Source organism: Panthera uncia, chromosome D1 (assembly GCF_023721935.1).
Source record: "Panthera uncia isolate 11264 chromosome D1, Puncia_PCG_1.0, whole genome shotgun sequence".
NCBI classification, from domain to species: Eukaryota; Metazoa; Chordata; class Mammalia; order Carnivora; family Felidae; genus Panthera; species Panthera uncia.
This window is the reverse complement of record NC_064808.1, coordinates 40,483,856-40,507,117: the sequence shown is the minus strand read 5'-3', so window position 1 is coordinate 40,507,117 and position 23,262 is coordinate 40,483,856. Positions and strand designations below refer to the sequence as shown.

The following is a 23,262-nucleotide window of genomic DNA, read 5'->3' as shown; positions in this document are numbered from 1 at the left end:
TTGTGAATACTCCACAGATACTTCTGGCTGACTGCCTGGCCCCCAGGAAGGGGCGAGAAGAGCCAAGCAGATGGCATGGTGACTGGCTATCTGGGAGGCCAGGGAATGGAGACGAGGTGGTACACAGAGCAGGTGAAGGTGGGTGGACCTCTCTCCAGGTCAGGTGGGGGTGGTGGGCATGGTGGAAGGACCCTGCCCAGGATCAGGGCACAGCAGGATAGGCTGGACTGCACATTTAGCATCCTGAGGCACTGCAACCATACTTAAAATACTCGCTCATTCTCTGTGTGACCTGACTGACACATAAGCTAGAAAATGTCCTGGTTTTGAGAGAACCCTCTTGGTTTTACTCATGTCAGAAAGCCAAGTCTGCCTCTTGTTCACTGCACCTTCCTGTATAAAGAATTAGGAACATGGACAGTCTGCCTCCTCCAGCCCTAGCCACACCACCCTCACCCTGGCTCTCCTTGACTCCCACTGTTCCCGTCCCTTTAATTTCAACCAACTCAAACCCTCTGGCTCTTCAAGGCTACACACACATGCCACCTCCTCCAGAAGCCTTCCCAGAATCGCAGCCCACAGTGATCTTCACTACCTCAACTCTGAGCACTAGGCCAGACAGATCTTTGTAAGTTCATTGTAAACAAGCCTGTGTTATTTTGGGAGACTTTCCTTTTCTAACCCAGATCATTTGGGAGATTCTCAGGGCCAGAGAGTTTCAATTTTTCTCTTGCATCTCCCTTAGGCTTCTCCAGAGCTGATTACACAGCACATACTCCACAGATACAAAAGTTAACTAGTCAATTCCTAAACAAAGGCTCTGATCTTGTCTCAGTGTAGGGAGGTCCGCCATCGGCTGCCGCGGGGCATAGTGTTCACACTCTTGCTTCTCCAAGGCTGATAACAAACCCCATGTTAGTATATGTGCTGCCGAAGCGAGCACACAAACCCCATGTTAAAAATATCTCAAGCCAGGTACACAGGGGTGCTGGGGGGTGGGGCCTGCCCAGTGGCAGTCGCCTGGGTGTCCTCCTCCAGGCCCTCCCACTCTCTCACACCCACAGTTAATTAAAGGTCACATTCCTTGAGTCTATTTCATGGTTTAGGCATAAGAAGTGCTTTTCACAGTGGGAGCTTTCAGAGAGCTGTGGGAATGACACAATAGCAGCTCTCTTTCACGCAGAATGCCTCTCACACTTGTACACCAGCTTTCTTGGTTCTCTGCGCTATGAAGGCTGATTTAGAGACTGAAGCTTCATCACCTACAGGGAGGGGCCCAGCGCTCATCTCCTGAATGTGGATGGGAGACTATCCATATGGGAGACCATGTAGGCCTCAGAGCTGCACAATTCCAGGTGGAACCCACTCCCTCAGCAACAAAACCAAAAAAAAAACAAAAACAAAAACAAAAAAAACCCACCAAACTACTCACAGCTGATGACACACATCAGTGGCACCCTATGAACCAAACCCAATTCCATTCACACTGGAGGCTCTGAGGAAGCAACCAGTTATTATCTAAAAGCACTTTTGGGTCCTTACCAAGGATAGGAAGAGATCAAGATCTTATGCCCTCATCCCATAAGCCAGAAATCTTACTGCAGAATTATCAAGGAACTGCACCCAGGGTTTGAGGCAATAAGAAATAAAACTCTTCTCATTCAGACAAGAGACGTCTTCATTTGGGATCCAGATTTGATAAGACCCGCACAGCCTTGGCCTTTGAGCTTGGCTTCAATGAGGCTGACACGCTCAGAAAGGTGCATGTCCAAGGGAGGCATGCCTCACGTCCAAGGGAGGCATGCACATGGGGTGCATGTCCTCACGTCGTCACTCACCTTTAGGTCCAGGTACTCCAGGTCTTTCTTCAGCTGGAGGTAGGTGTCGTCAGCCTTCAATGGAAGCACACAGAGAAAAAAGCCAGTTATGAACACCAAGGGTTTCTAAAACTCGGGGCTTCATGTGTGAACCATTTACACTGCACAGATTCAGGGTCAAAGAACTACAGCAGGCCAACACATCCGGGTCCACAAAGGAAGCACAAATATCTCAATGTAGCTCAAAGCCCTGTTTCAGCATGGTGGACCTTGCAGGTCACTGTGGAGAAAGCCAGCTGGTCTATCAGTTAGCTGAGGGACAGTTCGGGGGGAACAGGGAGACAGCACACACACCACTAAGACAGCAGTGCAGCTGAGGCCAGTGGTGAGCTCCTGAGACAAAACTAGACAGTCCAGCTAGAAGAGCATGCAATATCTGAGTTAGGGTCCCATGAATCACCAATGCTCCAGTCCTTGTCATCAGAAATGACCCTCTCATTAGTGCAGCTAAATGCCTAGAAGGGCAGGGAGAGGATGTGGGGACATAGGTAGGTCCTGACTGACATGACCTTGGGTTCCATGATGTTAAGCACCAGCAGCTGCTGGAAGTTTTGGCTCCCTTTGCTCAGCATGGGGCCATGTCAGGAGTTGAGGAAGTTCCAGGGTCACACCTGGCTGCTTGCATTGTCTCTGACAATCTGTTGAGTTCTTCAGTGTAATTACCAGGAGCAGTGAGAATAAGCAAAAGACTCTGATTTTCTAGAACCTGTGTTTCTCATGTAACAGATCACAGAAGCTGTTAGGAAGAGGGGCTGTAAAGGCTTAAGAAAAATGGCTCGGGTACCACTTTCTCAGCAGGATAAGAGGCCTCCCAGCAAACCAAGGCAAGTCAGGGCTGGGGGAGAGGGCCCTGTTTACATCTCTGATGTAACACAAGTAAGCAATGTGAGATGTTCAGGCTGTGCTTTTAAGCATGAGAAGACCTGAAGTACCATTGTCAGGGACACTAAGTGACTTCCAAGATGCTACTTCTATCCCTAAACTGTCCCCTTACCCATCCCTACTTCCCCTTCAGCCCAGTCCCTATACACTTTGAACAGCAGTAAGAGGACTGAATATTATTTAAAATCACCCAAATTCACAACTTAGGGGTTTTGCCTGTGTTCCCTTACATTCATTTTTCCAAGTACGTGTCCTGAGTCCCTCAGGTCTCACTAAAACAGGACAGTTAAGGAAGGTGACAATCCTGTCACTTCCCTCACCTGTCCTCTGACTACTTTTCTGTAGCCCAGAGGGACCAGCCTCGTGTGAACATCTTCTTTAAGTTGCTCAAGATGCCTGGGAGACCAATTCTCTGGTCCCTCCTTTAGAAGCTTGCCTGCAAACCTCCATGTCCTGGAAGGTTTATAACAACACTATGCCAGATAGGACCTGAATTTTGGCTCCAGTCTGCAGGCCTCTGGCTGAGGGATCCCAGGCAAGACATTTTCCCCTCTAGATCGAGTGCCTCGTATGTGGTAGTAACTCCTGTCCTGCCTAACCTCTCCCAACTTACTGTGAGGTTCACTAGAATAAGAGATGTGAGGATGCTTTATCAGTCGTCAGGGCACTGCCCGGATGAGAGAAGACACTCTGCCTTTTCCCCTCCAGGTTGACACCAACGAAGCACACCTTTCAGCATCCCAAGGAGTGCCCAAGGTGGCAACAAGAATGACAGCCAGCACAGCTCTTTGGACATGACCAGCACACCAGCCTGGCATTAACTACTCAGAGCCAGAGAAGCCACAGTTCGGGTCCCTCACACCACATGCAGTCTCCTCCCCAGCACCAGAGGTGTGGGCCCCACCACCACTGCACAGTGTGTGCCAGTAGCATCCAGAAGCAAACAGGCAGGGAGCAAGGGAAAGAGCCAGACAGCAAATACAGACTAGAGTGTGGGCACGAAACAACACGAGCCAGCATGTCACTCCCTTGCCCCCAGGGGGGCCCCGGCCCTGAGAGAGCCCACCGGCGCTGACCTGGCAGGTGGGAAAGGTCAGCTGGTGCTGCAGTAACTGGCCGACGGCGAGATTTCGCACGCTGGCCAGCCTGGCCTGGTGCCGCCGTAACCGGGTGAGAAGCAGTGAGAGCTCCTCCAGCTGCAGGTGTGTAGACACATCATGAGGAAATTAGCCACCGCAGGAGCACGACGCTATAATTACTCTTCACCCCGGTGCCGGGACAGCACTGATGTGACACCATGAAGTAATTATTGCATTAATTCTGTCATCAGGACAAACAAAGGCACTGGCAGAAAAGAGGCTGCAGGAAGCGGGGGTTTTTTGTTGTTTTTTTTTCTTTTCAGGAAACAGCAACCAACAGTGAAACCTCACCCAGACTCAAGCTTTGAAGACAAAGTTAACTAAGCAAAGCAAAGACCAGGACGAGAGGAGAGGAGCTAATGGGAGAAAGTCGGGTGGCTGGAAAATGCTGCAGGCAAAAAAATGCTGCCTCAAAGAAAGGAAAAGCCCACGTTTTCCTCCACTTCCCCCAAGCTCTTCCTCTGATCTGGGGACCCATGCCAACTGGATAACATGGAGCCAGTCATTCAATTTCTCTGAGTCTCAGTTTCCTCATTTCTTCTTCTTTTTTTAATATTTATTTTTGAGAGAGAGAGCGAGTGCACGCGCGCACACACAGGGGAGGGGCAGACAGAAGGGGACGGAGGATCTGAAGTAGGCTCTACCCTGAGAGCAGAGAGCCCGATGTGGAGCCTGAACCCACGAACCATAAGGTCATGACTCAAGCCAAAGTAGGACACTTAACCCGCTGAGCCACCCACAGGCGCCCCTCGGTTTCCTCATTTCTAAAGTGGGGGTTGACAGCTGCCCTGCACACTGCATTTGACTGGTGTGGGGTGGGGGTGGGGAGAGCAAACTCAGTGAGGTGGTACTTCGCAGGCTGCATCGCGTTCGTAGGGGTGGGGGTGGTGGGGAGAGGAGGAGTGGCTTACCGATTTTCCATGTAAACTGGGAGCGCTGACAGTGTGGGTCATGTAGCCCATGGAGGGCATGGAGCGTCGGTCCACATGAGAAGAGTTCTACGGTGGAGAGACAGGCAGTCACCCTGCGGTCCAGAACCTCTGCCCCTCTCCACCAGAACAGGCTGCCACACAGCACTGTCCCTCTTCATCTGTGAAATGGGGCTCCACATCTTTCTCACCAGGATATAACAGTGTAAACTGGGAAAGCCCCTTGGAGAGATAAAGCTGAAGTTGGGGTTATTAAAAATTATTGAACCAACTGAACACAGGAATCTTTTCTGCCTTCCAAGCTGCAAGGAAGCAGACTTCCAGTTGTGTGGTCCTTCATCTCTTATTCTCATCTGTGAAGCGGGCATGATAAGAGCACCTACATCAGAGGGCTCTTGTAAGCATTAAAGTCAGGCCTTTAGTACTACACCTGGCCCTAAAAGTACTGCACAGGTATCACCTATCATTATTCAAAATTGCTCAAATTTGTGTTTAAACCACGTGAGGGTTCAAACTGAGCATTAGGGCTGAACCCCAGCTGCAGGGCAGCCCTCCAGAGTCTCACCTTGGTGGTGTGGCCCCGGGCCTTGCTGGGAGAACCCCCCAGCGAGATGTCCACACTCCTCCGCTGGTCCGGCGGCTTCACGGTGACCCTCTCTGCCGGCGTGTGTGGCCGCCTGGGTGGGAAGGCCCTCGGGGGGCCCGGAGGAGGGATGTCCGAGGGAGACGGAGGCACAGAGATGGAGCGGGGCACCTCCAGCATGCTCCTGCTCCGGCCCTGGTCAGGGAACTCTGGCGAGCCAGCACAGATGGGCGCCGTGGGGCTGCCGTGCCGGAACTGCTGGCGCTGCTGCCACTCGTAGAGCTGCCACACGGTGCCGTCCCGGTGTGCCCTGCGCTCCTCGCTTGACATCTTCAGGTGGCTGGCTCGGTCCTGCGCATACTTGTAGTCACTCGGCAGGTTGCGGGGAGGGGGCGAGGAGCCCCCTGAGGGGTGTCGGGTACTCTTAGGAAGGGTCTGGTAGTTTTCCGGGAAGGACAGGGACTGGCTGGGGCCCTGGCGGGGAAGGGTCTGGTCCGGCGGCAGGCTGAGGAGAAAGGAAAAAGGAGAAAAATGGGTAAGATGAACAGCATGACATCTGCCAGGTGTTTGGAAACATAGTTAAGTAAATCCACAATGCCAGGCACACGAGGGAGCCCGCTAAGAACCCCAAAGAACAATCAATGCAGACCCCAGGACCTCAGTCACTCCCTCCCTTTGCAGAGGACTCCAAAACCATTGTTCTCCAACAACCTTGGAATATCAACCCCCCTTCCAAGCAACCCGGCTGCCCCACACCCACCACTTCAAGTGCAAGATGAGGGAACCTGCCTCCTCCTCTCCCTCCTGCTGTTCATCAGCTCTTCCAAACAGGCGTGCCTATTGCTAGGAAATGCCTCCTAATTCTCTGGGTCATAAAGACTTGCCCTCTGCTGGTATCCTCACATCAAGTTCTGGAGGTTCTTAAAGGAAGTGTCTGGTACCAGTTCTTTTCTTTTTCTACTACTCTAGTCCAGACACTGATTAATCATCTTCCCCCAGACAACTCAGACCTTCCTAACCAGTGTCCACACTGTAGACAGTCAATTGCTTGGGTCCAATTACTGTCTTGCTCCAAAAAGTTCAATGGCTCCCCACTGCTTACAAAATAAAACCCAAACCCTTTAGTAGTCACCACTCTCTAGCACCTGATCCCAACCCACCTTGCAGTCCTGCTGTTTTCTCACTGCTTCTCCAACCAGGACCAGGACTGGGCTGGGGCAGGTCAGGCATCTAGAGCCCAATAGCTAGAGGTACTTCCGCTCAGATGCATAGATGCATCCCTGCACTTGCTGGAACCTGGGACTAAGAGCCTCACCCTAATCCCATCTGGCCTCCTACACACCCGGACAGCTTCTCAGAGTGGAAAAAGCAAAGATAGCTTGACCCGGGTTTGGATGCTGGCTCTACCATCCACTGGCTATATGACCCTAGGCAGCTTACCGGACTGCTCTGAGCCTCAGCTTCCTCCTTGCAGAAACTTCTCCTTATTCTCATATTATTGTTCTTGCCTCCCCTATCTGTATGGGCTCCCCTTGCCCTATTCATCCAAATCTCACTCATTCTCCACAACACTGTCCCATGACCTTTACACGGAGGCCGTCAGCAATACTGCAGCTCTCAGGGCTCCTGCTCTGCTCTGACCTAGTGACTATGTGGTAGGAAACTTGTCCAAGGTCTTTTTATTGATGTAACCTTTTCATCCTCATAAGGCATCTCCTCCCCAGCCAAGCTGTAAATCCTCGGAAGGCAGGAACTATGTCTCACATTCTGTGGTAACGTCCAGGGTTGAGAAAGTCCTGATGCATAACCAGCCAGATATTGTTCTAAGCCAGTGCTACTCAAAGTATGGTCATGGATGGGCAGGCAGCACCAGCACCTGGGAACTTGTTAGAAATGCAGGTTACGGAGCCCCACCCAGACCTGCCAAATCAGAAACCCTGGGGTTAGAGTCAGGCCTCCTGTGTTCTAACAAGCCCTCTGGGTGGCCAAAGTTTGAGGAGTGCCGTTCTAGTTGTTCTTAAATTCATCTTAAATTCAACTTGTTTAAGCACTTCCTTCTTGTCTTTTATGTCCTCACTTTCCCTACTATAAACTGGGGATACTAAGAATGTAATAGATTGTTGCAGGGATCAGAAATAGCTGTCATTCAAAAATGGTAGCTTTCTTCTCTTTTCATCGTTACCTTTGCAATTACAGAAGGTAATTTTAAGATCTCTTCGGCCCAGACCTGTCTAGTGTGTCCATCTAGTGTGTCTGCTTCCACTAGGTGGCAGGTTTGCTACTGATTTCCCAAAGTCAGAGGGGAATGTGTCTCTGAGCAGGGGGCAGTGGCTGAATCCTCAAACAGCATTGGTGGCAGAAACCAGGCTAGGGGCTTCCACTGGGGAGTTCATGACTCCACCAACCACTGTTCACTCTGACTGAAGCAAAACTCAGACTATGCAAAGTATGTCCTTGCTGTGCTCCCACCTGCACAAGCCTTTGGTCTGGTTCTGCAGCCTGCTCCCAGTGCCTATGTCACCCAGAGTACCCCCACACCGCTGTACCCCCAAATCCCTCAGCTGGTCCTCCAGCCTATGGGCTCTGCTTATGCACTATCATCCCCCCACCCCCACTCCCCAGGGTTGGCCATTTGGGGGCAACCCCAAAGACCTCAGTGCAATGGTGAGCTCCGGAGGCCAAATCAAGGTAACTAACCAAGGGTGGAGTGAGGGTTGCAGGAGGTAGGTTTGTAAGGAAAGGTAAAGATCCTGCCTGAAATAGGCAAGAGCACCCAGAGCAGCGCTGCCCCCAATAGCAGATCCATTTGCCGGCCCCCAACCCCAGCCTTACCCAAAAAGAAAGCTCAAGGTCTCCTGCCCTCATTACCCTGCTCTGTGCCATGGGGCCTCCCTGTTCCAAAAGACACTAAAGAGGATATTCTGATACAGCCACTACAAAGTGGTAATATCGAAATGTAAAATCACTTTTCATAACCAATTACTTATGCAACAGACATTCCTCGCCCTAACCTCCACATCAATTGTGCAAGACTTTCACTTTCGACTCTGTTCCTTATTGTAATATCTGAGTCCCTGATACCACCCCCACCCCTGCTTTTTTATTTTATGTATGTAAATTACTTTAAATACCCAGAAAAAAATGCAAGGCTAGAATTTCACAACAATCTCTTAGAATGTAGAATTCTAAGGGTACATCAGCTTATCCTCGAAAGACATCATTCTAAAGGAGTTTAATGATGTGAAACACAATAATACGTATCTCCAAGTACTAAAAGAACAGTTAGAAATAATTTCTTGTGTGGTCTAGAGCCACAAATATGAGATCATATTACAGTCCAAATAACCCTCCTTGCAATGTCTAATGTGCTCAATCTAACAAGATTAGTACAGTCTGAATCATATAAAGCACAGACATCCCTCTTCTATATTTTCAAATGGAGGAGGCTTTTTTATTAAGCAGCCAGATCTACTTATCACTTGACTGTAAGAGATTACAAATATACCTCTAAGGAAAACAACTCGGGAAATGCAAGATGCAGTCCTTTCCAGATACAAGTGAATGATCAGAGACTGTGCACTTCACGTGCTCAGAGACTAACAGCTTTCTTCTCAAAAGGGTGTCTTCAATTCCTCACTTTTCACCTTTCAGCCCATTGAGATCCACTTCCATCACTAGACTGAAGTTTCTCTCGCTGTGTGCTCAATGACCTTCAAGGCCAATGAATTGTTTTCATCTACAGACCTGATGTCACCTTGCCCCATAGATAAGAAAGGCTCAAACTCCCAGCTCATATCTAAGGACAGTTCGACGCTTTCCCCAACCCTGTCATCTCCTTGCAACTCACTTATTTTTTAGCTCTCCTGTGTGCCCCTCCGGCCCCAAGTACAGGCCATTGTGTGTAGCAGAATGACATAGGTTTGTGGGCTGCCGGAAGCAGTTATGTAGAGACAGGTCAACCAACAACTTACAACTGCACATCAGTCACACAGCTTTTGAAAGTCCTTTCTGTGCCCCTGCCACAAAGAGTTTCTCACTGGCCAGGCCACATTTCTGGGTTCTTCCTGTCTTCCTCTCGTAGTATTCTGCCTCCTGACCTAACTTGAAGGTCCTAGCTCCACTGAGAAGGGCAGATCAGGTCTGCCCATGCATGAGCTTCTGCCCATCCAGAAGCTCAGTGGAGGGGCTCAGCCTGGGTGGCTCAGTCACTTAAGCAACTGACTTCAGCTTAGGTCATGATCTCAAGGTTTGTGAGTTCGAGCCTTTCCTAGGGTGAGTCCTGCTTCTTCTCCCTCTCTCTCTGCCCCTCACTCACTTGTATCCTCTCTCTCTCAAATAATAAAATAAATAAAATAATAAAATAAAATAAAATAAAATAAATAAAATAAAATAAAATAAAATAAAATAAAATAAAATAAAATAAAATAAAAGGAATCTCAGTGGAATCAAAAGCCCCAGTGACTGATCAGAGACCTTAGGTTCCAGATACTCTTTCAGTGCCTCCCAGCTTTGTGGGAAGGCACCACCCACCAAGGAGAAGTCCTCATTCACAGCACAAACCAGACTCCTTCAAAATGAAACTCCCTTCATCACCTGTCTCCTGCCCACCTCCTTCATGGAGACTGCTTTTGTCCACCCCTTAGGCTGGAAGTCCTCCTCATTCTGCCTTTGGCCCTCTGCTATGGCTCACTCTGAGCTAGGGTTCTCAAGCCTGGCTGCACATTAGAGTCACATAGGGGTACGGGTGAGGAGGGGAGTGTTCTTACAACACCTCACATCCAGGCTGTACCACATCTACTTACTTGCCAAGCCAAACTTGTTAATGTTAACTCTACCTGTGGCCCTCCTCACCTTCCAGGCCTCGATGAAGCAGTTTACCAACTCTTATACCCACCCAACCTCAACATCTGTGTATCCTCCCAACCCTCTTCACAATCCTCAGCATCTTCACTGCTTCGGTTTGGGTCCTCCCCGTCTCCTACCCAAGGTAGGACCAGCTTACACTCAATCATTTCCTCTTTCAGGCTCTTCTCCATCTAAACGCTGCCATAGTGTCATCAGAGCAAGGAGTTAACTTGAAACAGTAGTTCTCAGTGCCAATATGGGGATGGACAGACAAGGACACTTTGGGTGAGGTATAAACTGAAACAGCATTGTCGGAGGACAATTTTGTAATAACTACCATAATTAAAATGGCATGTATCCTTTGACCCAGTCACTCCACTGAAAGTCATCTGTTCTTTAAGTACACATGCACTGATATGCAGAGACAATGGACAGGGATATGCACTGCAGCATAGTTTATAACAGCAAATGTTTGTAACCAACCTCACTGTCCATCAGTAGGAGATGGTATAAATATCACTGCAGATCCATACAATGGAATACTCTGCTTACTCCAAATTAATGATATATGTCTATATGTGCTGATATGGAAAGAGATATTCAAATATCTACATATAGACTTGCACATACACTGACACACTAAGTGAAAAAAGCAAGGTGAAGGACAGGGTTTCTTTTTCTTAATATGGTGGTTGGTCTTTAGGGACTGAAAGTAGGTTTCTGAGATAAAGTAGAAGGACACTTATCTTTCATTATTTACCCTTTGGTATTTGAATTTTTTTTTTTTTTTTTGTGAGTGGTTTACTGATTTGGAGGTACTAAACAAAGGGGGATTTACACATGGAACTAACTATGAATTTGGTGATGAATTAATAACTGGTGCAAAGAAAATGAAGAAAACTTGAGATGCTTGGATGTCTCAGTTGGTTAAGCGTCCAACTACAGCTCAGGTCATGATTTCATAGTTCATGAGTTTGAACCACACATCAGGCTCTGTACTGGCAGTATAGAGGCTGCTTTGGGATTCTCTCTCTCTCTCTCTGTCCCTCTCTCTCTGCTCCTTCCCCACTCACACCTTCTCTCTCAAAATAAATAAACACACTTAAAAAAAAAACACAGCAAACTATAAGCATGAAAATTATCAACACCAGAAAACAAAAATTGTACAAATGAAATAATAGTATACTATATGGCCCAGCTGTGAATATTTATATTGTCATAACATAAAAACTGACTAGAAAATTGTGCTATATTGCGAAGCTAGGATACAGGTAACTGTATGTCTATTGGAAAGGCAGAGTGGGGTATAAGACACTTCAATCTTTATCTTCTAGAGTAGAATGTCGATTGATAACTAAAATTGAAAAATCAAGAAAGAGCAATGTAAGTATCTTATTTGATTTCAGGTAAATTGGGAAAACGACTGAAAGAACTGAAAGTGGTTGCCTCAAAGGGACAAAAATCAGAAGTAGGGATGGATGGGGGTCATACTACTTAAATCCTTAAACTATGTGCATATACTGCTTTAATAAAAAATATTATAAGAGTAAGGGGAAACTAAAACTACCATTCTCACTTTGATTGGGGCACATCAGAATCACGTGGCTGATTTCTTCACCATATATATGGACCTGCTGTATTAGAACTGAGATGTAGTAAGGACCATCTAAGCTAGAAAATCTCCCCTGGTGATCCTGATGCCTCTTTCTTGCCAGTACTCTTCAAACCATTGATGGCTTTCACAGGCCTCCAAGACTAAACCCAAAATCTTTAGCAAGACATACAGGCTCATCTGGGTTAAATCCTTATCTTTCCTATCTGCCACTATCTCTAGCTTCTCCTGCCTTTACCTCCCCTAACCTGCCCCATATTTACTTCAGTTCTTAGCAGTTGCAGCATGCAAGAGGAAATAGCTAACTTACCATGAGTAGCTTCTCTCTAACCACACCTGTTGCCTCTGCCGGATCCCCCTTCTGCTGCTAACTTCTTAGTGTTGAGGTACCATTTATGTGCTGACTACTCCCAACCGGGTTTCAACACCACAATCCATACCGAACTGCCTACCTGACATCGCCCTCTGGATAGCAAATAGGCTTCTCAAACAGGGTTACCAAAATGGGAACACTGACACCTCCCTGATCTTGCTCCTAAGCCTTCCCCATCTCAGTAACCACCTGGCTGTTCAAGTCAAAACTCTAGGGATCATCCTTGTTCCTCCTTTTCTCTCATCCTGAGCATCCAAATCACTGACAAGCTTTGCTGTTTCAACCTCCAAAATGTATCTCAAATCTTTCTCTTTCTTTCTATTTCCACTGTTACCATCCTAGACCATTACAACAGCATCTTTCCTGGGCTCTTCTTTCTGAATCATTAATCAGATCACATCAGTTACCTGTTTTAAACCTTCCAGTGGCTCCCCTACTGCTGTTTCAAATAAAATCCAGTTTTGTTTTTTTTTTTACCAAAGAGTAGGAGGACCTGGACGATGCAATGCCTGCTAACTTTCCAACCTCGCTCAGCAGGGAGGGCACTTAAAATCACCTCCCAGGGGGGCGTCTATCTAGCCCAGCACCAAGAATAGAAGCTTCCCACCTCCGTGTCCTTGGGAAGTAGCTTTCTGTTTTTAATAAGACACAAAATTTGAACAAATGGAACTGACACCTGGCCAGTCCCAGGTGGGAATGAGAAGAGAGCTACAACACAAAAGGACTTCCTTTTCCTATTCTGTTCCACAATAATGCTACCAATTCCTTGGGGGATTTCCATTGTAATTTCTCCACCATCTACCCTCACAAACTGCCCACCGAGACCAGATTAAAGAGGTTATGCTACCTACACATGCACACAACACCCACACACCTAGAAGGAGGCCTAAGCTATTCCCTCAGGAGCACTCCTGCCACAACAGTCCACAGGGGAAAGTCTGGGCCCCACCAACAGGGAGAATGCAGTGTGGCATTTTAGAGTATGTTTATCACAGGCAGATAAGTCTGTGGCAGACTTGGCCTGAGCTGTGACACATCACTGCAGCCCCTCTAGTCCCTGAGGAGCTTTCTGAATGCATGAGGGCCTCGCTAACTCTTCTGCAGTCAGTGGTTTGTTTTTTGAAGCCTGGGGATGGTGACACAATTTACTGTCTTCATAAGGAGGACAAAATGGGTAAGCCAGGTCACCCTGAATTTTTCACATTCAGAAAAGTGCCCTTATTAATCTAAAATTATAATAAAATACAAACAGTGCTTTGCAAATAGCAAAAGATACATGCCCTCTGAATCATTAAAACTGCTTCTTGGAGGAATAGGTATGATAAAGCCTCCTGTCAACAGTGCCTAAGCACTTCTCTGTGTGCCTGCAATTAAAAATGGATCTGTATTTACTCTACAAATATTTCCCGGATGTAGAGAAGTAGCAGAGTAAGAGATCAGTTACTATCTACATGCTGACTGTCTCCAGACACACTTGTTAGGGAACAGAGAAGCCACCTGATATAATCTCATACAGACTTGGCAGGTTCATAGACCCGGGTCTGCACTCTGGCTCTGCCACTTATCCATGTGCCCTGGGCAGGCTCCTTCACTTCTCCAAGCCCCAGTTTCTTTGTCCCCAGTACAAACTGGGGACATCATCCCCTCCTTGCAGGGTTGTTACAGGAATTTATGGAGCTAATGGAGGTGGAGAGTTTAAGGCCAGCATTTACCCAGCACGTGCTGGGTAAATGATGGCTACCGTTATTACATTATTACACTCATTAGTAGCAGCCATCCTGAGTCTATTACTGACCTCCTGCCGTCCCCCTTCTGGGCTTTTGCCCAGTGCTCCACCTGGGCCAGGCTGCTCTTCCTCTGGCTGTGCTTTTCAGGGTTGTTCCTGGGAGGAAAGGCCCGCTGATACCCGCTGGTCCCATTCTGCTCTCCTGGGCCATATGTGGTGGGCAGCACTCCGTTCTTCTCTGCCCGCTGGGGCTGTGCTTGCTGGCCTCTCAGGCCACCAGGTAAATCCACGAACAAGGCATCCTCCTCAGCTGGTGAGTACGGGGACCTGGCCTTGCTCCTGTCCCGCTTGCCCTCCAGTGGGTCCCTCTGGGAACGGTAACGTTCTTCCTCTTGCTCCCGCCTCTCGAAGCCAAAGGAATCCTCATGGCTGCGGTGAGGACAATCCCTTGCATGTCCAGGTCCCACACGGCCACACTCTCGACAGGACTCTGTGTGATTGGCCTGGGGGACCGCCTGCCGCTCCACCTTCTCCATGTCCCTGCAACGAAAGAGGCACATTCAGCCCATTCCAGACAGCACCAGTGGCAGCCAAGACTCCCCAAAGAACAATACACTTTACACTCAAATTTCCTCCAGGCCTTTGCATCGACTATTTCCTCGGCCTGGAACATCTTTCACACCTAGTCCTTCATTCTTCCTGCCTGACTTCTAGTGCTTTGGGACCTGGCCTACATGTCACTTCCTCCAGGAAGCCACCCCAGACACATATCCCCAGTCTAGACTGGGACCTTTGCTGATAACATGTCATACTAATACACTGGACCATAATTGTATGTTCACTCATCTAACACCCAAGTGGACTATGAGGTCCCTTAGACCAGAGGCCCATCTGGCCAATTATGATATGCCTAGAACTTCTGTCCAATGACTGGTATAGAGTAGATGCTTTATAAATACTACTGAACAAATAAATGATCTTATTCCTTTTCTCTTTTGCTCTTTGTCCATTTATCTGTCTGGAGCAATCCAGCTTGGATAGAAGGCTTTTAAGCCCAGTATCTCTCCCACTGGCATCTAGCACAGCCCAAAGGACAATTAGCAGCATAATTAACATTCTTCCAAGATGGTGACTAAATAGGCACAGCAACCTCTTTATGTAATCTCTTACCTATTTCTCAAACAGGAACCCATAAGAATGCTGACCTAACAATCCTCTAAACAGTCAGATTTTAGAGACAAGGAAACTAAGGCACAGAGAAGATAAATGATTTGTCCAAGACCATACTGCTGGGAAAGAGTGGAGCCAGGGCTTAATCCCAACCAGGCTGCAGAGCCCATGTGCTTTCTAATGCCTCTCCATATGTATGCCCATGGCCTACATATGTGCAGACCTAGAAACTATAAAGGAGAATGGGGCGGGGGTCATAGGTCAGGACATGAACGGAGTCCACAGGAAGAACTTCTGAGGCACAGAGAAGGACTCCCCTTTCATGGCCTGTCTCCTATTGCAAGCTGCCTTTCTCCCTGCCTTCCTTGGGTCAGGATCCTAGTTATGTCTGCATCCCAATTACCTGGTACCAGGGACACAGCAGCAGCTCCATAAGCTTTGCAGAATTTAGATTAGGGAGAAAGGAGAACACACCCCAGCCCAGCAGGACCAAAAAATTGCCAAGGACCCATGATCTCACAGTTGTGAGATGGAGTCCCATGTCGGGCTCCATGCTGGGTGTGAGCCTGCTTAAGATTCTCTCTCTCTCCCTCTCCCTCTGCCCCTCCCCTATTCATGTGCGTGCTTGCTCTCTCTCTCTCTCTCTCTCTCTCTCAAAAAAATTGTTTTTTAAAAAAAGGAAAGTAAAAAAAAGTCCTGGCTAGGAGATCCATCACTCCTCAAATGACCAAGCCAGAGGGCTCTCTCATTTTCACCTGAAAGCATACAATGGAAATGCTGCTGCATTTACATCTTGGTGGCCAGACCCCAGGCATCCTTGCAATGACCTAAGAACCTCAGTTACCAATTACCAGCACAGACTCAGGGCAGAATCGATCCAGTCTGGGAGACAGTTAAAATGTCAATGTAAAGTAACTAAGAAAAGCAATCACAAATCTTACTGCCCAGGCACTCTCCTGACTTAACCATGAAAACACAAAGCTTTGTTTAAAAATAAAAATCAATTTCAGCATTTCAATTTCCATTTGGGGACCACCTTCCCCTACTTTTGATCCATGTGGTTTGGGTGTTACTGACTCTACTAGTCCCTATCCAGCTGAGGCTCCAAGTCTCAGTAATCAGTTCAGGGGTTGACACTATTCCAGGCCTGTCAGAGTTAGTTCTGGGACTTTGGTTGGAGCTGGTCTTGAGCTGCTATAACTATATGGGAATCAGCTATTTGAGAATGAAACCAACACCAAGGAAAGCAGATGGAGAGAAACAATCCTAAAAATTTAACCTGAGCTCTGAGTTTTAACCATAACTAAACCAGATATATCCTTGGACTTTCTGGTTGTGAACCCATAAATTCTCTTTCTCACTCAAGCTAGTTTGAGTTTGGTCTCTGTTACTCTTTGCTGAAGAAGTCCTATTACATCATTTTATAATGACATATTTAGATTGTGATCTCTGAGGGCCCTTCCATTCCTAACGTTCAGTTGGTCTGTAAGCTCCAGTAGTAGGAATACATGGGAAATATTTGGGGATTACTCTTTAAGAAAAAGCAATTCTTACTCTGCATTCATTCAGGGACCACTGTGTTCTACAGGGTACATTACAGGCTTTAACTCTGCCTTTCCTTTCTTCCTCTAATCCTCCATAACTGCATCAGTGTAACTCCAGCCAGTAGCCTTCGGGTTGCCTGAGTTGGTCTTTATCTTCTTTACTGTTTCTCAAACTCGGGAAACCACCCATGCAGGCTTTGCTAAGGCTGCTGCCTAGAGGACTAGAGCTCTGGCCGTCCTCTGGGTCAGACCCCAGACAAGTCACCGAAGCTTGATAACCTGGTCACTCCAGCTGTGAGATCTAAGTACCTGTACCCCCTTGTTATTTCCACCCCAAAGATAACAGTACTTTGTCACAAAAACCAGGCTGTAAAACAAACATGCCACCTACATGTTATGATATTAGAACCGAAAGGAAAAGGGGATTTTCTCAACTCCAGAAACCAAAGACTGTGGGTATGATGCCTCAGCCCAACCAAACGGCAGGGGGATTTTCCTTTCTTTATCAACCTCCATGTATTTACTGAGCAACTATCTATCTCCACTGGGGCAGGCACTTGGAGAGATAAGAAAATAGTACAAAAAACAGTCTCTGCCATCAAAGCCAGACAATCCTAAAGCCCAATTTAATCATGGTAACCACATTTAATCCTGTTCTCATTAACTGACCCAAAACCATGGAGGTTTCCAGTCTTTTTAACCTTGGAGCTCAATTTATAACTATAAACTTTAGTCTTTACTGTGTGTGCACATATGATGGGCACACCCTGACATATGCCAGTACTTCCTGATAATACAGTTGATAGACAATGACAAATCCTTTTCTCAGATTAATACCACCATTTACTGCAAAACAAACCTTAAGAGGGTGGCTAAAAGAATGGAAGTCTGCTAGCTACCTGGCAGCCTCCTAGACCCTCAAACTTGGGATTATGAACAGCTCCTGGTCTCTAACTGCTAGGACTTACATAAGATGCTTTGTGCCCCAAATATTCAGGCTATGGCTGCAGGTAAGAAAGGTGAAGGTAATGTCCTCTACTCCTCCACCTTAACTGACTTATTAAACAGTTAACTTAATGAAGTTATAGGATTTAAGGCAAAAATGTTTTCTTGTTTTCTCCCTGTCTCCCTATATTCCCTACAATTTAACCCACAACTTCTCAAATCAGGAGACCTGTCACAAAATAGATTTGCAATGCTCAGTTAGCACAATGATGGGAAAGAATGAAGCACCCCTCAGCCCTCAATGACTGTGTCACTCAGACAAGATGGCCATACAGGGCACACAGGTTTAGCTAAGATGACACAAGCCTTTCCAGTGCAGGTCATTACTATCATTGTGACTACCCAGACTCAGTGACTATTCAAAAACGGAATTCTTGGCATTCAGTGACCATTTTAGCCAAATGCGTCAAAGCCAGAGAGCATAAGGTTAAGAGCCAGTCAGACCCAGATTCAAGAGGTGGTTCTACCCAATGCAAGCTGGGTGACCTTGAGCAAGTCTGTGACCTCTCTGGTTTCCAGTTTCTTATCTGTAAAATGGGGACAACAACCACTGCTTCTCTGGGCTGTTGTGAGGACTAAAGGAGAGAGTGCACAGAAAGAGCACAGCATAGTGCCTGGCAAATAGCATGCCCTCAAATACAAATCTGTTGACTACATCTATTCTCTCCCTCATCCCTGACTCAATTTTTTCTTTTTTTTTTTTTTAACGTTTTTATTTATTTTTCAGATAGAGAGAGACACAGCATGAATGGGGGAGGGGCAGAGAGAGAGGGAAACACAGAATCCGAAGCAGGCTCCAGGCTCTGAGCCATCAGCCCAGAGCCCGACATGGGGCTCGAACCCGTGGACCGCGAGATCGTGACCTGAGCCGAAGTCGGACACTTAACCGACTGAGCCACCCAGGCGCCCCTCAATTTTTTCTAAGTAGTAATGTATCTAGGAAAAAACTCCCATTTCCCAACCTCCCTTGGAGCTAAGGGTGATCATGTGACTTAGATGTAGCCAATAAGATGTTAAAAGATGTACACAGAAATTGCTGGGTGGGTCTTCCGGGAAAGTCTTTTTAAAAAGTCACACTTAGCTGACTTAGCTAAACCTCCCCTTCTTCCTGCCTGGAACTTAGACTCTATGTTGCATTGGAAGGTGACAAAAATAAGAATAAAAGCCACCTGCTAAAATCTGGGTAGAAAGTGAGAAAGAGCCCAGGTCCCTGATGGCACCAGGGAGCTATTATACCAGCCTAGACTAACTACCTCTGGATTCCCGTTATGTGAAACCCAACTTGATTTTGCCATCCTAAGTTAGGCCGTTCTGTCACTAGCCACCAAACACAATCCCTAACTGTTAGAAGGGGCTAAACATCATTAGCAGGGATTGGGTCCCTCCATTTTCAGCACATCACAGCAATGCTACTTGTCTGTTTAGAGCAAATTCTTGTTTCCTCCTGCAAGTGGGAAAAGCACTCACCTTAGTCTGGGGATACTTCTTTCTTATTCCTTTTCTTCACAAGAACTTGGAAGTTAACAGATCACACCAAGGACTAATTATTATTTTATTCTGCCTCTAAACCCTTTTATCTCACCTGGAAATAAGAACTAACATTTCCCTCTGTCTTAATGCTAAATACACGCACACACCACACACATTAAATCTCAAAGACTTGGGTGGGAAGAGGAATGACAGCTTGTAAGGGCCTTGGTTGGACTTTGGTCCAGGGGCAGATACAGCCATCTGTCACAATTCCATTGGAGGATATCTCCCTACTCACCACACCTAAATGACCCAACCAGGAGCCCAAGAACAAGGGCCAGGCCACCGATATTCTTAGAGAGTTTAGTCTGAGCCAGGTCAGGTGGCAGAAGTCCTGCCCTGGATAAAGAAACCAGTGCAGCCTGTGTTGACTGAGGCTAAGCCCTGAGCACTGACCCCGGTCTCAGGAGGGCAGTGGGCTCAAAGTCAGAACTGACCCTAGGCACTCTCCATAGACTTGTACAAAAGACTGAAGAGAAAGGGGCACAAAGTATGTTGGGAGCCTATGGCAGGCTTGCTCACTTAAATTCCTAACATTTGAGGAAGGAAATGGCTGCAGAGAAATGGCAGACAGGAGTCTGTTTCTTCTTTCCCCCAGAGTTAACTAGGGCAGTCCCCCTGGGAGGGCAGGGTGGGGCAGATATCTGGCTCCCTCTCAGGCTCTGCTCTAAATTAACAATAGAGGGCCTGACAGCTCTGAAGACACACTCTCCAATTCTCCACACTGTCCCACCCTAAAGAGCAAAGCTAAAGAAAAAAAAAGGCAACACCAGACTGCCAAGCTGGGATGCCTCTTGCCTCAAAGAGGTGGCTACTGGCAAAGTCCCTTGTGAGGTTTTAAGGATTGACAAACCAGACAAAGGAAGTCTGGTTACTCTGGGTCCCCTCACTTTGTTCATTTCTGCCTAGAGAATCCTTCCTTCTTCTTTCTACTGAGTAAGTCATGCTCAACCATCACAGTTCAACCCAACCCAGTCTGGAGTTCTGGCCACGTTCACTCACCTTCCATCTCCCTATGGCAGCCACAGTTTTGGGTCATTCATTTTTTTGTGGCTAATGCTTGGTTATTATTACCATATGCTGGTATGGTCCTCATATGTGCCAGGAATTAGAGATTAGACCATCCGTCATCCCTACAACAATCCTGCAAGGCCAGTACTGTCAAGCCCAGAGAGGCTGAGGGCAGTCAGTAAGTACCAGATTACCTACAATAAGTTTCTCTACTGAAGAATAGGAACGATGGCAGCAACAGTGATCACTGAGCACTAACTAAATGCAAACCCCTGAGCTAAGCAAATTAAATAGATTACCTCTTCTTCTCATTGTAAAATCCTCCAAGGCTAGGGATATTATTATTCTCTCATTACAGGTAATAAAAGTGAAGCTGAAAGAGGTTAACCAACTTGCCTTGAATCATGCAACCAGTGACATATACAGGATTCAAATCCCATCTGATCTGACCCCAAAGCCCTGCACCTGCCTGAAAACGTCTCCACAAATTACTTCTGCTCAGGATCCAAGGGGCTTGTCCAATCTTAGGTGTTCCTGCTACACTTTACTCAAAGTGATCAGCGTTTGGAAAGCCAAATATTTAGTTCTCTGAAGAGACTACAAACAGCCAGCAATGTATGGGCTATTTCTGAGCGGGATGGTTCCCCACACACCAATCCCACAACAGTTGTCCGACTCCCCCCTGACATCCCAAATCTTTATTTGAACAATTTACAGGTAGAGTTTTTGTAACTGTTTTGTTCATCCATCCATCCTTCCACCCACCTGCCCAGCCAGCTAAACATCCATGCACCCATTCATTAACGAACTGCTTACTATGTTCCATTTTCAAGAAGCTTACAGACTAGTAGGGGTGACAATGAAAAAGCATGCCTTGATCTTGCAGTTTGTGAGTTCAAGCCCCGCGTCGGGCTCTGTGCTGACAGCTCAGAGCCTGAAGCCTGCTTCAGATTCTGTGTTTCCTTCTCTCTCTGCCCCTCCCCTGCTCATGCTCTGTCTCTGTCTCAAAAATAAATAAAACATTTAAAAAAAGAAAAAGCATGCCAACATAGCTTGAACATGAAAGTCCTACGCAAAAGGAATGACACAGTTCTACAAACTGGGGTATATAACACACTGAAGGGTCAAGGAATATTTAGGCTAAGGCTTGAAGTATGTGCTGAAGTTCTCCTAGTAAGGGTGAGGACTGGAGAGGCAGATGAGCAAGGCCCAGATGGATCCTGGTGCCTCATGAGATGGACCTCCATCTCTCACCTGGATCCCATCACAGTCTACTCTCCCCCTCGCTCCCTTAGATTCAGCCACACTCCCTAGCTTTCTGTTTCCCCAACAAACCAAGCTCCTTCTTGCCACAAGGTGTTTGTAAGGGCCCATTCCTTCTGTTTTAAGCACTCCACCTCAGTTTTGCACCCTTAACCTTCATATATCAATCAGGCCTCACTTCCATATACTTCCCACAGAGGCCTTCCCTGACCATCCAAACAAAAGTGGCTACTCTCTGCCCCCTCTCCCCTCCCATCCCATCACCCTATTTTACTGCTTTCATGCATAGATCATGATAGAAAATTGTCTTGTTGTTTACCTGTTTATGGTCTATGTCCACCTCTCCTACCCAAGAATGCATGGGACTTTGCCTCTTTCTTTGAACACAGCATCTTTAACAGTATCTGCTGCACAGTATGCCCTCAATAAATACTTGTAGAATAAAAGACTAAATAGATGAATGCATGAGTACAAATGCACCCAGTTGAAGAAGTTCAGTATGGCTGGGGCATAGAGAATGGGGAATGGTGAGACATGAGCCCAAAGGTGTAATAGGGACTAGACCCATACAGTGCTCAAATGCCCTAAGGAAAATGGTTTTTACTCCAAAGGTGATTAGACAATAAGTTCCTACAGTCCAAAGACAGGATTACCAGTTACACAGAGACCAGAGAAATTTGGAAACTGAGAAAAGAGATAAGTTGTCTTCTGATAGGCCCTCCTATTTGAGCTGCTTGTCAGTTTTGTGGGCTGTGAAAGCAAGCTGACCTCTTGCTTGGTGTTTTAGCTTATTGGAGAGGACAAGACATTCTTAGACAACAGACAAAAAGCAGTCCAATGGCAGAGTTGGGAAGACAGATTTCAAGGAGGCTGTAGGGAATCAAAAACCAGTCCAAAGTCTGGCAAGTGGGAGAACATGGAAATGGAGGGTAGAAATTATGAACAGAAGGAGATAGAGAGCAGGATTGGGCAGCACTGCTTGGTGCCCCTTATATGGGATGGGATCTTAAGAACACATGAATGATCGGGCGCCTGGGTGGCTCAGTCGGTTAAGTGTCCAACTTCGGCTCAGGTCATGATATCATGGTTTGTGAGTTTGAGCCCCGCGTCAGGCTCTGTGCTGTCAGTTGAGCCTGAAGCTTGCTTTGGATTCTACACCTCCCTCTCTCTCTGCCCCTCCCCCATTCATGCTCTGTCTCTCAAAAAATGAATAAACGTTAAAAAAAAAAAAAAAGAATACATGAATGAATTTCTATCAAAGATCTCTGAAGCCTGTGTAGGAAACAAAAGGATAAAGAAAGGAGTTGAAGCGAGGGTGCTCAACTCTGCTCCTGGGTCAGAGTAATGATGTAGGAAGAGGCTGGAGGAGGAAGGAGGTGAGAGGCAGGTGGAGGGATGGTGCTGCAGGAGCCTGAGCAGAGCAGAACCACCATGACCCTGCTAGGGGATGAGCACATCCTGACAAGGAAGAGTGCATTTTGCTCACAGAAGACTCATCATCAATGTGATCCAGGGGATGGTCGATGAAACTGGGTGGTTGTAAAGAAAAAAGGGCCAATGACATTGTCAAACCAAACCCTATGGAAGGCAGCATACCCAATACAAAGTATCTTAGGCATCCTATTAAGTAAGCACGTTATACATTCATTTATTTAACTTAACACTTGTAATAGCCCTATGAACTGAGGTTTATTTTTTTTTCAACATATGAAATTTATTGTCAAATTGGTTTCCATACAATACCCAGTGCTCATCCCAAAAGGTGCCCTCCTC

General features: G+C 46.9%; 1 protein-coding gene across 1 annotated transcript in view; it reads right to left on the bottom strand.

Annotated features, from left to right (window-relative positions):
- PLEKHA7 (pleckstrin homology domain containing A7) overlaps positions 1 to 23,262 on the bottom strand; it is a gene marked incomplete at its 5' end in the record, with an annotated part of 92,377 nt that overhangs the window by 35,518 nt on the left and 33,597 nt on the right. Inside the window, 4 exons of the mRNA XM_049639980.1 lie at positions 1,839 to 1,892; positions 4,810 to 4,896; positions 5,393 to 5,915; positions 14,036 to 14,506. Coding sequence (XP_049495937.1) covers positions 1,839 to 1,892; positions 4,810 to 4,896; positions 5,393 to 5,915; positions 14,036 to 14,506 — 1,135 coding nt within the window. The remainder of the gene's footprint in view (positions 1 to 1,838; positions 1,893 to 4,809; positions 4,897 to 5,392; positions 5,916 to 14,035; positions 14,507 to 23,262) is intronic.